This window comes from Mus caroli, chromosome 7 (genome assembly GCF_900094665.2).
Source record: "Mus caroli chromosome 7, CAROLI_EIJ_v1.1, whole genome shotgun sequence".
NCBI lineage: Eukaryota > Metazoa > Chordata > Mammalia > Rodentia > Muridae > Mus > Mus caroli.
The window spans coordinates 134,805,860-134,820,103 of NC_034576.1; the positions used below are offsets into that span (position 1 = coordinate 134,805,860).

General features: G+C 48.2%; 1 protein-coding gene and 1 pseudogene across 1 annotated transcript in view; both read left to right on the plus strand.

Moving 5' to 3' along the window:
* The first annotated feature begins 1,085 nt into the window (after positions 1-1,085).
* Positions 1,086-1,392, plus strand: LOC110299391 (annotated as a pseudogene).
* Positions 1,393-4,089: 2,697 nt separating this feature from the next.
* The window catches only part of Lhpp (phospholysine phosphohistidine inorganic pyrophosphate phosphatase), a 96,728-nt gene continuing 86,573 nt past the window's right edge, over positions 4,090-14,244 (plus strand). The window contains exon 1 of the mRNA XM_021167621.1: positions 4,090-4,278. Within this exon, the coding sequence (XP_021023280.1) occupies positions 4,154-4,278 (125 nt within the window). The 5' untranslated portion in view covers positions 4,090-4,153. The remainder of the gene's footprint in view (positions 4,279-14,244) is intronic.

Here is a 14,244-nt window from a genome sequence, read left to right on the forward strand (position 1 = left end):
TCAGTGTAACAGTCAGTGTAACATTCAGTGTAACATCCAGTGTAACAGTCAGTGTAACAGTCAGTGTAACAGTCAGTGTAACATTCAGTGTAACATCCAGTGTAACATCCAGTGTAACATTCAGTGTAACATCCAGTGTAACAGTCAGTGTAACAGTCAGTGTAACATCCAGTGTAATATCCAGTGTAACATCCAGTGTAACATCCAGTGTAACAGTCAGTGTAACAGTCAGTGTAACAGTCAGTGTAACATCCAGTGTAACATCCAGTGTAACATCCAGTGTAACAGTCAGTGTAACAGTCAGTGTAACAGTCAGTGTAACAGTCAGTGTAACATTCAGTGTGACAGTCAGTGGCTTCAGATGACAGATTTATCATTTGTTACATGTCCAGATATTAGAAGTCCCCAAAACAAAGTGTCAGCCGAGCTGCTTTTGATTTCCTTGTAGAGGATTTGAGGACATCCATGTTGTCCCTTTAAGCACCCAGAGGTCTCCTATTTCCCTTGGTCCATGCCCCCTTCTTATTTAAGGTTGGAACTGTATTGTGTAAGATAGGGGAAATCTCATCTGCAAAAGCCCCCTTTCAGCATATAAGCTAATGTGTAGCTGCTCTTTGCTACTCTATGGATTCTTCTTTACCCCACCTTTTATTCCCCTGGTTTCACCCCTATCACTAGATAGGAGAGAAAGGATAGAGGGGAGAGAGAGAGAGATCCATGAGTCTAATGTCTTTCCTCTTGTTTCTTCTTTGACCATGGCTACTAACAAACTGCAGCCAAACCCACTGAACCACCATTAACCATCAACCCCACCTATTAGGGCCCTAGAATTTATATGCCCTCTGAAAATTTCCCAGAATTCCAAATGTCACACAATTGCAGAAACCACACCTCTGCTAGGGCACGAGGCAAATCATAATCAGCTGCTGCAGACAGTCTGAAGCAGCCCCACATCCCCACACCTGGGTGGAAATGAAAGCACATTCTTATAATATTTGTTGTTTTTTAAAGAAACCAAAATTCAATATGAACTTGTGTTGCTGCTCTATCCTCCTTCTTTCTGATCTGATAATGTTCCTGCAAACATGATGAGTGTTCCTAAGACCCACTGGACATTCTGCAAGAAATGTGGGAAGTACCAACCCTACAGGGTGACACAGTACAAGAAGGGCAAGGATTCTTCATATGCGTTATGACAGGAAACAGAGCTGCTGTGGTGGGCAGATTAAGTCTATTTTCCACCAAAAGGCTAAAACTACAAAGAAGAGTGGGCTGAGACTTGAGTGTGTGGAGCCCAACTGAAGATCTAAGAGGATGCTGGCTAGAAGGAGATGCAAACATTTTGAACTGAGAGGAGATAAGAAGAGAAAGGGCCAAGTGATCCAGTTCTAAGATGATTTTGTTATGAAGACAATTAAATCTTGAACTGAAAGAAATAAAGAAAGGAAGGGAGGGAGGGAGGGAGGGAGGGAGGGAGGGAGAGAGAGAGAGAGAGAGAGAGAGAGAGAGAGAGAGAGGGAGAGAGAGAGAGAGGCTAAAATCCCAGAATTCTCACTACACTAATGTGTTTGCAGGTTCTGGATATCAGGCCTTTCTGCATTTTTTTTTTTATGTCTACCTAGAGAGTGACAGTGAGTTGTCCAGGTTCCAGACAGAGCTGGTTGAGAGGACAAAAATCACACAAATGTACTCATCACTGACAGAGGTACCCTTTATCCACCAGGGCATAAGTCTAGAGTCAGACATTCTTTCAAGTTCCACTTCAGACTGCCTGTCTGCGTATGAGCCATCGCGGCCACCCACAGCCCAGTGTCCATCCTCTTGGCTGTATCTCTGTCACTCATTGTCACTTGGCACACATTAACTCAACTGCGCTATATGTTGTCTTATCCTCAGACCATCTTGATATCTGAAGGCAAAGATCACATCTTAGGCCAATTTGTACCACAAGCGCCCACTGCAAGGGGCAGAGACTTCTGCCAAATTCTTCAGTCTGACCCAGCACCAACCTAGAAGTCTGGAAAGACCCAGATTTTCATGAAGCTTAAACTGGGTGCTGTCCAGGTAGATGCTGAAGGTGAAGTGGCAGACACAGGAAGGCAGTGTTGAAATAATTTGGTTCTTGTGCTTCATTGGAGGCAGAGGCTGTTCTAATGGGATACTAGCATCTTACGAACAGGAAGTGGAAGAGAACTGCCAAAGGAGCAGAGCATCTCTAATGGGAGGTCCAGAAACCTTGGCAATAAAAATTTTTACTTCCCCAGGAAGCATGCTGGGCTTCCCAGAAGGAGCCATTGACAATGGGCCTTTAGCCAATGATGGCTGTGACTTAGGGAGGCTAAGTCTGGAGCTGAGTCAGCTCCTGGGATATCTAGCTAGAGGAGATAACAAGGCCAGAACTGAGCTGGTTGACAAAATTCCTCAAGGTCTCAGCAATTATAATGAAACTAACTTAGCAACCAATCAAAATTGTACTAATGTCACTGTTTTGCCCCTACCAATCATATTGGAGATTACCTAATCTTCCTGGAAAATTCCCTTAGACCTGCATAAAAGGGGTCTGCAAACCATTTTGACGAACAGTTGGCCCCTGCATGCTGGTAATTTCTGCAGAATAAACGCTCTTTGCCTTTGTATTACTATTTGAGTCTGGGGTCTTCCTTCAGTGATTCTTGGATTCATAGACACATAACTCCTGGCTATGCAGGACTCTAGCCTGATTCTCCAGCCTTCACTTCCTAACCCCCAAATCTGTAAGCTCTTTCTTGCCTGATGTAAGCAAACTTTCTCTAGTTAGAGCAGCTTCTTTGGTCTCTCTGTATAAAATTGATCTCTAGTACAGTAAACCCACTCAGGGTAGACATTAGACCTTTTATTTCTCTTGCGAGCAGCTACTCTGGTAAGCTCATCAAAAGAATAATGGAGACTTTGTTGAAATGCGTTAAAGTTCTAACATTCTGGGTGCTGGAGATGTGGCTCAGTGGTTAAGAGCACTGGGTGGTCTTTCAGATGGACCAGAGTTCAGTCCCAGCACCCACATCATTAATCATCATGGTCTATAATTCTTGTTTCAGGGATCAACACCCTCTTCTGGCCTCCTGAGATACATAAAATTTGTTTGTTTGTTTTTTCCCCACTCGTATTACCATGTTCTTTATTTTTGCAAGGCTGTTGTCTGCATATAACTTTTGAATTTAAGTTTTTCATATAATGTTAGGACAGAAGAGTTTTCCAAGGTAGTTAGCGGGAGTCTCTCCCCCTCTCCTTCTCCCTCTTTCCGTCCCTCTCCCCCCTGTCTTCCCCTCCCTCTCCCTCCCCCTTCTCTCTCCAATCCCCTTCCCCTCTTTTTGTTTTTTTGAGACAGGATTTCTCTGTGTAGTCCATGCTGTCCTGAAACTCGCAACAGGCTGACCTCAAACTCTGAGAGCTCCAGCTGCTTTTGCCACCTCCCCTGGCTGGTCTTTCTTTCAGCACATTTCTTTCAGCATCTCTGATATGCGACCTGTATCCTCTACATTAATTTTCTTCAGTTTGTCTTGGCATTATCATTTATTTACACGGCAGTCATTCTGTTTGCACACGTTCCTTTAGTGTGTTTCCAAGGAATTGGATGGTGCCATCTATTTAACTGCCTGCAAGATCTCTCCCTCTCTCTTCCATTTTTGAGACAGAACCTCACTACTGAGGCCAGGATCATCTCCAACACTTAAAATTTCATTTAATTAGTATACGTGTGTGTGCATGCACTCGTGGGGAGATCTGGGGACAATGTGCAGGAATAGGTTTTCTCCTGCTATTGTATGGGTCCTGGGAATATAATTCAAGTTAAGTTTTGTAACACCTTGACCCCCTTGTGGCATCTTGGCTTCACACTCTCAGTCCTGCTGGGGATTACAGGTGAGAGCCATCCCTCCTGGGCCGTTTCACTTTTCATTTCAAGTTGCCTTGTCCTGACTCGTAGGGGTTTGAATCCATCCGTAGGATGCGTTCACTGCTTTTCCTGGCAGCCAAGCGTCAGGCTGGTCCACGTGGTTCCCAGTTTGCGCCCGGCCCGCCCGCCGCGGATTACATTTCCCAGGCAACCCCGCGCGGGAGGCGTGGCTGCGGGATAAAAGTAGCGGCGACGCCGAGTTCGGGTTTACAGCTGGACACGATGGCCGCATGGGCTGAGCGGCTGACGGGCGTGCGGGGAGTGCTGCTTGACATCTCCGGGGTGCTATGTGACAGCAGCGCAAGCGGTGCAACCGTTATCGCAGGCTCTGTGGAGGCAGTGGCGAGGTTAGTGAGCTCAATGCAGGGGGTTCCCGGCTGTGTCACTACCGGGGGCGGGGCGTTCGCGCTAGCCCCGCCTTCTCGAGTGCTAGCCCCACCCCTCAGGCTGGCTAGGAACCTTGGGGGGGAAGGTTGGGTTGGTCCTAGGCATTTATGGGTTGAAGCTGTGTTTTGGAAGCAGTTGGTTAACTTGCAAGTAAAATACAGATTCAAAAAGTGTAGACTATCTCATTAATATTGCAACCTGTTAGGCCGGGGAGATGGCTCCATGGGTAAAGACACTCATTGCCAGTTGTGTGTGACACCTGAGTTCAATTCTTGGGACCCACATGGTAGAATAAGAACGGTGGCTACCGTAAGTTGCCTCTCTCTGCCCTCCATGCATGTGCTCCATCCTAAAAGTAAATAAATGGAAAAGTTACTTTAAAATATTTCATGATGTTGCTTACACGTTTAAGTGGCCATTTTTAATATACTAGGCTAAGTATCAAATGATCCACCTGTTTCTCTTAACTTAGAAAACTTTAAATCATATACGTGGCTAGCCATCTAATTCTCTTGTATTGGTTTTGATTTGAGGAGGACAAGGGGTCTGGCTCATTACGCCTTGCCAATGCAGGATGCTGTCAGAGACCACAATTGGCATTAAACCTGGGCTATTTGTCTTTGGTCCCCAGATAGCATTGTGTAATGTGGATGAGCAGTTGGAGGCTGCTCATTGTTTAGCATTATTCTCTCAAAATCACTCTCTGGGGTACCCTGACCTAACTAGCACTATTTACTTATCTGCAGTTAAATAAGTCCTTTGATCCTGAGAGGCCCTCCCCTACTTATCTCTGTGTGTGTGTGTATGGTTGTGGAGAGAGAGAGAGAGAACACTTGAGCAAGAGAGGTGGCACTGATGATGTAACAAAGGCACAGTGAAAGGGACTGGTGTGGGACAGCTAGTCCTAGGGGTCACCTAGACCCTCTGGGTGGGTAAAAGTCCAGTTTACATGTCTTTCTGGCCTCTACATTGTCTCCACTAACTCCAGAACTTAAGGCTGGCTTTGTTTCACTGAGCCTTGGATATGAGCACTTAATTCTGTGGAGGCCCCTCTTAGAGTGTAGCGGGACGGACACTGGACGATGTAAGCAGCCAGGACGTTATGAGGATCTCATTGGAAGGAAGGTAGACCATAGTTTGTGCTCAAATGAATAAACTGAGTCACCCACCATAGATGAGTATACGTGAAGATAGCGCCAAAGCATGTAAGCCCGGGGATGGTGCCACCTGTAGGAAGTGACTTCCCACTTTAATTAACTGCTGAAGAGAGTCCACCCACCGACAGGCCCAGATGCATGTCTTCTGGATGATGCTACATCTCATCGAGCTGCCAATTGAGATTACCTGTGTCATACATGTGTATCTACACACACACACACACACACACACACACACGAACATGGATACATGTACAAATATGTATAATGGAAATGAGGTTTCTTTTGGCATCTTGCCAAGAAAGCTTTCACATCTATGGCCCAGAATATATAAATCAAAAAAGTCAGCCACTGAGTGAGAATGTGGACAGAGGACATAATCACTCACCAGGAAAGAGACACCAGTGACTCCCTCAGCGCAGGAAAGATGCTCCACCCGTTGCATTAGAAATGCAAATTCAAGTTGGGAACAAGTTCACTTTTTTTCTTTCTTTTTTTTGAGACTTCGTAGAACCAAGTGCTGCCACCTTATGTGAGAAGACACAGTTGGCACTGCAGTAGTGGATACAATTCTGGGTATTTGTCCTGACTTGTTTACTAGAAATAACAGTGGTGGCGGACACCTTTAATCCTAGCACAGAAAAGGCAGAGGCAGGAGGATCTCTGTGAGTTCAAGTCCAGCCTGGTTTACAAAATGAGTTACAGGACAGCAAAAGCTACACAAAGAAACCCTGTCTGAGAGAGAGAGAGAGAGAGAGAGAAGAGAAAAGAAAAAAGAAAAGTAATTGAAATAAAAGCTGTGTCTTTTGAAACCATAAAGGACCAAGAACAATCACTCTCCATAATCAGGGAAGAGTCACTGTCCCTCTCTCCACAGTTGGCACCATACAGTGTGAGTGAGGACAGCAATCACATGTGTCCTGTTTGCAGTAGAAAAGGCAGGAATGCACATGTTCCTGTTGCAGTGTTTGCATAAACCTCGGAGAGACACTTGCTACTATTTTGGAGTCTTAGTGAAGAGATGGGGTTGGAGCATAGAGAAGTGGGTTGGGAAGAACGGAGGAAAGTCCCTTCATTGTCCAGCTTTATATATCAACATTTTTAAAGCTTTTGAACCATTCAGAATCAGAGTTATAACATGTGGCTTTCCTCAGCTGCACGTGAAGAATGGTTTTACGAGGGGCATAAAGCAGGGAGATGTGGGGGGAGGGCAGGGCAGGGAGAGAAAAATGGAGAAATAAAAATAAAAATTCTTAATAACCATCTAAGATGTAGCTTGAGAGCCCTCCTGATGGTTACAGTGGATGCTAAGACAGTGGGATGGTGTCTGGTGAGATGCCTGTCCTTATGCTGGGTGTGTCTTACTGCTCGGGACTGTTCAGCAAACCTGTGCATCTGGGCATGTCTTAATTCCCTCTGAGTGCCTCTCTTTCTCTCTTCAGCCTTGTGCTTAAGTTGAAATTAAAATATCTTCAACAAAACTTCCAATTCTGCTTCATAAACTGACCAGTCCTGAAAAATCTGATGAGAGTTGAAGCCACCACTCCTGGTTTGGCCTGAAATGAGGTCTCTGAAAGTCCAGTGGAGTTAGTTCCTCTGGCTGCTGAGGGTAGCTTTGTGGAGCTATATCTTTGTCCCCTTCGTCGCCAGCAGTGGCAGGGTCATTATTACTTTCCAGCCCCATGAAAAATAGTGCAAAGGTGCTGCGAAGGTGCAGAGCCTCAGTCCCTGTCCCCATTTTTTGTTTTTGTTTTTCTCCTGTCAGGAGCACAGATGTTGGCAGGGACTGACAAGAGATGGTGCCGCTTGTCTGAGCCTTTGATTTCTAGACAGTAGTGCGGCTCTGGATAGTACACCTTCCAGTCAGGCAGTGTCCAAGGATCTCCCAGGGGCTGACCTTTGAGGGTGAGTGTTCTCTACTCACAGGCATTTCATCAGTGATTTCTTTTATAGCTCTCTGACGTCCACGGTGGGTGCTATTACCTCCCTTGTTTGGTTGATTGTTTTGTTTTGTTGGAGACAGGGTTTCTCTATGTAGCCCAGGCTGGCCTTGAACTCAGAGATCTGCATGCCTCTGCCTCCTGAGCACTGGGATTAAAGATGTGCACCACCACTGTCAGGCCTGTTGTTACCTTTCTTAGTTAGCAGGCCTACTTTCTTAATTAGCAAGCTCACTCTGTACCTAAGCTAGGATAGCAAAGAAAGCCCTGAACCCCACTCTGCCAGCCCCAGAGCAGGCCCTTAGCCGTCATCCTAGATCTGTGCCTGGACTTGTGAGGGGCAAGGGACTAGCAAGGCTTCCCTCTAAATCAGTGGTCTCAACCTTCCTAATGTTACAACCCCTTACTATAATTCCTCATGCTGTGGTGACCCCCAACCGTAAAATTATTTTCGATGCTACTTCATATCTGTAATTTTTGCTACTGTTAAATATTTTTTGGAGATCGAGGTTGGCCACAGGGGCTCTGATCCACAGGTTGAGAACCACCGCCCTAAATGGTTGCCTCTGAACTGACACTCCTAGCTTGTCACAGTGCTGCCCAAGAAAAGGATGCAAAGAGTTGTGGTGTTAGGAAGGTCCCTGTGAGCTCTGGGCTTGTGCCTGGTCCTCGGAAAGCTTTTCTAAGATGTGCCTGAGTACTATAGAGATGGCATTTGCTGCTCTTGCAAAGGACCAGGGTTCAGGTTCTAGCAACTACATTGTCGTTCCCAACACCCACACATGTGCTGCACAGTAAAACAACCATACACATAAAATAAATAAATCTTAAAGAAATTAAAAAAGATCTGTTTTGACCCCTGCAGGCTTGCATAGCAGGGGTATCTATCTCTGGTGTGGTGACACTGAAATGTAGCAGCCTGTGACAACAATCCTAAAATACACTGAAGGCAGCTGTGGAGCAGGCCGAGGGGAAAGCCCTCTTTATTGGAGCCTGTGAGATTATGCCCGTTGAGGGGGCAAGGAACCCAGAGGCCTGACATCGACATCTCTGAGCTCCCCGCTTCCTTTGGTACTGGATCAAGTCCCTAAATCTCTACCTGGGCTGCTGGAGCATCTCAAGTGACCTTTGGTCTCTCTTGACTGACAATCCTTTCCTTGCCTCATTTCTTCTGTGGCTTTGGCTGAGAATGCTTCCAAGCATCCCTGGCCTCTCTTTCTTCTTGCTCAGGCATAGTAGGGCAGCCCCACCCTCTTCCCCTGTGACATGTGCCAGAGGCTTGGGTAAGAGGTTTGCCCTCTGTTAAAACACACCTGCTTTTGAAGTTTTCCCGGGTGGGGGTGGGGTTTTCCTCTCTGGGTGGATGAGCCAATACTGGCTCTCCCAGAATCCTTCACAGATGGGTCCAGCTTGCCAGGCTACGCAGCTGGGCCTCCAGCTGGCTTGTGTGGTCTTGAAGGATCTTTCCACCTTTCCCTCTGTGACCCCTTGAAGTGCAGGGCTCCCTTTGAAGTCCTGCCAGAGTGCAGAGGAAGTCCCTGGGGTCAGGCCCTCAGCCTGAGGGACACATGAGACGGGGGAGGGGGGAGACCCTGGGGAGACCCTGGCAGTTCCCAGGCACAGCAGCCCCCAGGAGGCATCTTCATTTTTGGAGTCCAGGAGTGGGTGGCTCACTGTCTTCCATTATTCTCTCTGGATTTTCTGGGGTGACAGATTTTTAATTTTATTATTATTTTTTTATTTTTACATTTTCTAGGAAGTTCTCACTTATTGGGGGACAGACTTATTGGACACAGGAAGAGGATAATCTTAGCCTTTGAAAATGAGATGGAGGTCACCTGAAGGAGGCTCGTCAGCCTCACTCCCTAGGCTCACATTCACACCCTGCCCATCGAGTCCTTTCCAAGATGAGGGTGGAGGTCCTGAGAAGCAGAAAAGGGGCTGAATTCTCACAAAGGCAAAGGAATGCACGAATCCACACACACACCCAGCAAACCTTAGTTGGATCCCTGCAGTACCAGGAACGTGCTGCTCTAGACCCAGAGAATCTGATAGTGAGCCAGGTGGCTAGAAATCAATGACCATGTGACCAGTGCCGGAGACCAATAGTGAACAAGTTGTGCTGGGTAGGCTGAACTTGGACTGTATGGGTGGAAGTCCGGGGCTGCAGGTGCTCACAGGCCTCACAGGTCCCATGAGCATCGAGTTGAGATCCAGTGAGGTGAGCCTGAGAGCTTCCTAGATGCTCTTAGATGGAAGAAGGGCAGCTTCACCCTATACCCCCATACACACACTTAGTCCTGGAAGCTGTTGGGTGGGGCTGACTGACTGTTGTAGGACCTGTGGGCAGGTGTGGACATCTGTAACCGCCTGGGTCCCCCCACCCCCAAAGGCCTTTATTGGATCCCATTTGTGGGCAGATTGGGCTCCCTCAGGGAAGCCATTCAGAGGCAGGCAGGGCACAGCAGGGGCTGCAGCACAAAGGCCCTGGCGGCTGGGCCGGCCCTAATGATGGCCCCCCGAGGCATCTGCATGTGAAAGGAGATGAGCCTTTACGACATCCTGTCGAAGGCCACTAAAGCACATCTGGACGAGCCTAGGCCAGACTGGCCTTTTTGGGGCCAGCGGAAGGAACCAGGCTTGGCCTCAGCTCCGGGCAGTCTCATAAAGCAATTCCCACCCAGAATGGTGAGCCAGGCCCAGCCTTCCAGGTGGCTCCTCTCGATCCTCAGGGTGAAGTCATAGGGACTCTAAGGAAACCCAGATGCCATACAGAAAGTCTGGGTGCAGCAGCATGTGATCGGTAAGGACAGCTTTGAAATCTGGCTAGTCCTCACCTCTAGGACCTCAGTGCTCAGCTGTCAGGACAGCATCCAGTCAGGAGGACAAGGTTCCCAGGAGTAGCCATAACAGAGAAGAGAGTGGACCATGCCAAGCTGCCTCCTTTCAGTCCCACCTCTGGGCCAGGCTAGCCCGGAGTCAGCTGGGGAAGGCTCTTGCTTGAGTTTGCTTACCCTGCCTACCAGGAGCTCTGGTGACTCCACCCAGGCCCTGGGCAAGGGTCTCTACCCTTGGGCAAGAGCTGATGGTGATATTGAGTGATATTGCCCTTTTCCTGTCCACAGGTGAGCCATGATGGGGAGGGCATGAACCAGAACCAGAGCAGCACACTCTTTATCCTGGATTCTGGGTTTTCTGTTTTGTAATGTCATCCAACGCTAGAAGTTTCATAACATAGGTAACGTCCTTCAGTTAATGTCCCTGCCAGCACTTGATTCAGAGAAAAGCCCAAGGTCTTTGCCATCACCTCTGCCACAGTACCTGCTCAGACTGACCCTGTGGGTCTTCCATACCCTTTCTTTTATGTTCCCTCCAAAGCCCAGAGCATCTCCCTCTCCTGATCTCTCCAGTCCCCAAGGCAGCTGCCTGTCACAGGGACACTGCCCTTGTCCTGTCTCCCCTTCCCCCAACTCTGTGTTCAGCCAGAGTAAGGTCTTAACTCGTTATTGCCCTCAGAGTAAATTTTAAAAATGACATTTAGTTAATTGTGCTTGTAGGCACATGCACACACAGGAAGGTCTGAGAACAGTTTAAAGCAGTTGGTTCTCTCTTTCCGCCATGTGGATCTCGGGGCTTGAACTCAAGTCATCTTGAGCTGGCTCACCAGGCTGCGGCCTCACAGAATGGTTGTTTTTCTATATTTTATTTGGGGAAAGAAAACCCAAATTAAACAGGAAATCAGAAGAAAGAATGTTTGCTGAGAGATCAGTCAGTGCAAAGCCTGAGGGTGTTTTGAGGAGTGAGGGTGGTGAGGTTGGGGGTGTGTCGACTGCACACATCTGATTTGTACGTCAGCGACCACCCAAGTGTATCAGGAGAGAGAGTGGCTGAACAGTGCCTTGTCCAGACTGTAGAGTCTCTGGATGACACCGTATCCGGATTGCAGACTCTGTGTAGCTGGGAAGGAGAGAGAATTAGCTCTTTTGATTAGTTCATATTTGACCTGAGCTATATGTTTATAAATAAGCTATAGGGTGATGTATATATACAGTGTAATGGAATACAATGAGGCAAGGGGGTACATTATTTAGTGGGCCCGAGTCAAAGTACACCCCTGAGAAATTATGACCTACAACAGACCTGGGATAAAGGGGCTTATTGGGGGAAGGGAGAGGCGTGAGGACCTGAGGAAGAGGTAGAGGCAGAGGAGTAGACATGTAGACAGGCAGACATACTGGAGCAGAGCCTTGAGGGCGGAGAAAAGGGGTGGCGGGGTGGGGCACCCACAGAGAACAGATAGAGGAGATGCTGAGAACAGACAAAGAGCTGGAGTGGCTGACTGGTCTGTTTTTAATCCAGCACGCGCCTGTCGCACCTGACTGGGGCAGGTCGTGGGCTAAGCAATTGCTAGGTGCCTGAGGGCAGGCCAGCGAAATGCCTGAAATCTAACATGAATACCTTTAAAAAATGATTTCATGGTTTTATTTAGTTTACACTGTGTGTGTGTGCTTGTGCTATGGCACATACGTAGAACTTAGATGGTAACTTGCAAGAGTCAGTTCTCTCTTTCCACCGCGTGGGCGCTCAGGATCATCCTCTGGTGACAGTCGTGGCAGTGGGCTCCTGAACCGGCTGAGCCACCTCACCTTACTGGTTACTTTCGAGATGAAGATTTCACTTTGCTGCCCAGAACATAGGGAGACCTGAGCTGCTGAGTCCACGAATATTACCCTGCTCCTGTTTCCCAAGAGCAGCAGTTCTGGATCTTTCTAGTAGCCCTTTCGTACAGTTCCTCACATTGTGGCGACTCCCAACCATAAGGCTATTTCATTGTTACTTCATAACTGTAGTTCTGTTACGGTTACACATCGTAATGTAAGTATCTGATATGTGACCCCCCCCCCCAAAGGGGTTGTGACCTATAGCTTGAGAACTGTTGCCCTAGGATCCCAGGCGGTCACCACTGTGCCTGACTAGTATACCATCTTTTTTTTGGTTTCTTGAGACAGGGTTTCTCTGTGTAGCCCTGGCTGTCCTGGCACTCACTCTGTAGACCAGGCTGGCCTCGAACTCAGAAATCCGCTTGCCTCTCCCTCCCGAGTGCTGGGATTAAAGGCATGCACCACCATGCCCGGCTCGTATACCATCTTTTAAAAGACAGATACACCCACTGCCATCTACCTGGACTGGTGTCATAATTGATCTGTGAACTTGAGCTTGCTGGAAGGAGGCTGAGAGCCTGAGGTGAGTGTGGGAGACTGTAATTGTCTCGGCTGCAATCTCAAGCATGGTAGGCAGGATCACCCTGGAAGTCAGAGCAGCCCGTGTGGGTGTTCTAGATCAGAGTTACTGATTTATCTTGAGTGTGGCGCAGGTAACCCGTGAAGCTCACTTACGATGCCAAAGCCCCCAGGACAGAGAGAGAAGCTGATTAGCAAAGCAGTATTCAAGCACTGCTTGCTGTTATGAGATGGGGGAGGGGGAAGGTTGACGTCTCCCCGTCATGGTGCCTCCACAATACCTACCAAGTCCTGATGCTGCATCTCTCTGAGTAGAACTCCCTCACTCAGGGCTCCTCTCCCTTGGTCTTGCTTCCCGGAAACCCTGCCTTCCTATTGGACCGAACCTGTCTAGTAGAAGGTTGAGATGGCCAACACCGGCACATGTCACCATGTAATCATCTCTGACATTTACTATTGAGTATTTGCAATTTGCCACATACTTCCCAAGTGTCTCTTTAAATATCGAATCAAAACCCTATCTGGTATCTGCTATGAATGCCTTGCTGCATAAATGAGGAACCCGGCGTTTGCTTGACGTAGGCAGCCAGCTGCAGGACACACAGGGAGGCATGTCTGCTTTGTGAGCCCAGCTTCCCCTTGCCCATGGGTTACTTGACCCTCAACCATCTAGCCTGCTCAAGGCCACTGCTGCTTGGGGATGACTGCCTGTCACCTGAGTTTGCAGGGCTGGAGAGTGAGATTTGTTCCCATGGCTATCCCCAGCATGCTTCATATCCCTCAGTCTCCCTTTTGGGTGACCCACTTAGGTCGGCAGGTCACCAGGATCTCCCAGGTTACCAAGTTCATGTGCTTGACTCACGTGTTTGTCAATTGCTGTGAAATCGATGCTCTGGCCTTGGCGTATCCCTGTGATCTGAGCTTAAGCACGTCATAGAGAACACAGAGGTTGGATGTTCTGAGGGCAGGTGATGTGGGCACCAGCACAGGGACGGGGTACTATGTGTTTTGTAAGGGCCTTGGCTGGGGGCCTGTCTAAGTCACATGACCTTCCTGAAAGCACTTGCCCTAATGGCCTTCATCCAGAGAAGCTAAGACCTGGCCACTGCGCACTGCTGTTCTGCTCTCTGCTCAGAGTTTGGACTCTGACCACACATAGTGACCACACACATGGGACACTGCTCAACAGTGCCCATTGGAGCCCGAGGAGGTTGGGAAGGCTGGACTGTGAAGGTGTAGCAGGACCAGCCTAGCTTGTGCTGTGTTGGAGGCTTTCCAATCCTGAGAGTTTTCTGCTGCTGTCAGTGAGTGAGGAGTTCATGGAGGTCTCAGAGGTCTCAGAGGTGTGTCTCTTCTGTGCCAGTCTTGATAGTGTCTCCAGCATGGAGCCCAAGAGCCCTCTGAGTGCCAGCTCTGAGATGGGATATCTTATAATCCCCGTTTAGGAGGAAACTGGAGAATCGGGAGTTCAAGGTCATCCTTGGCTACATATTCACTTTGAAGCTCACCTGGACTCCTTGGCACCTTCTTTAGAAAGAAGGGAAGGAAGGAAGGAAGGAAGGAAGGAAGGAAGGAAGGAAGGAAGGAAG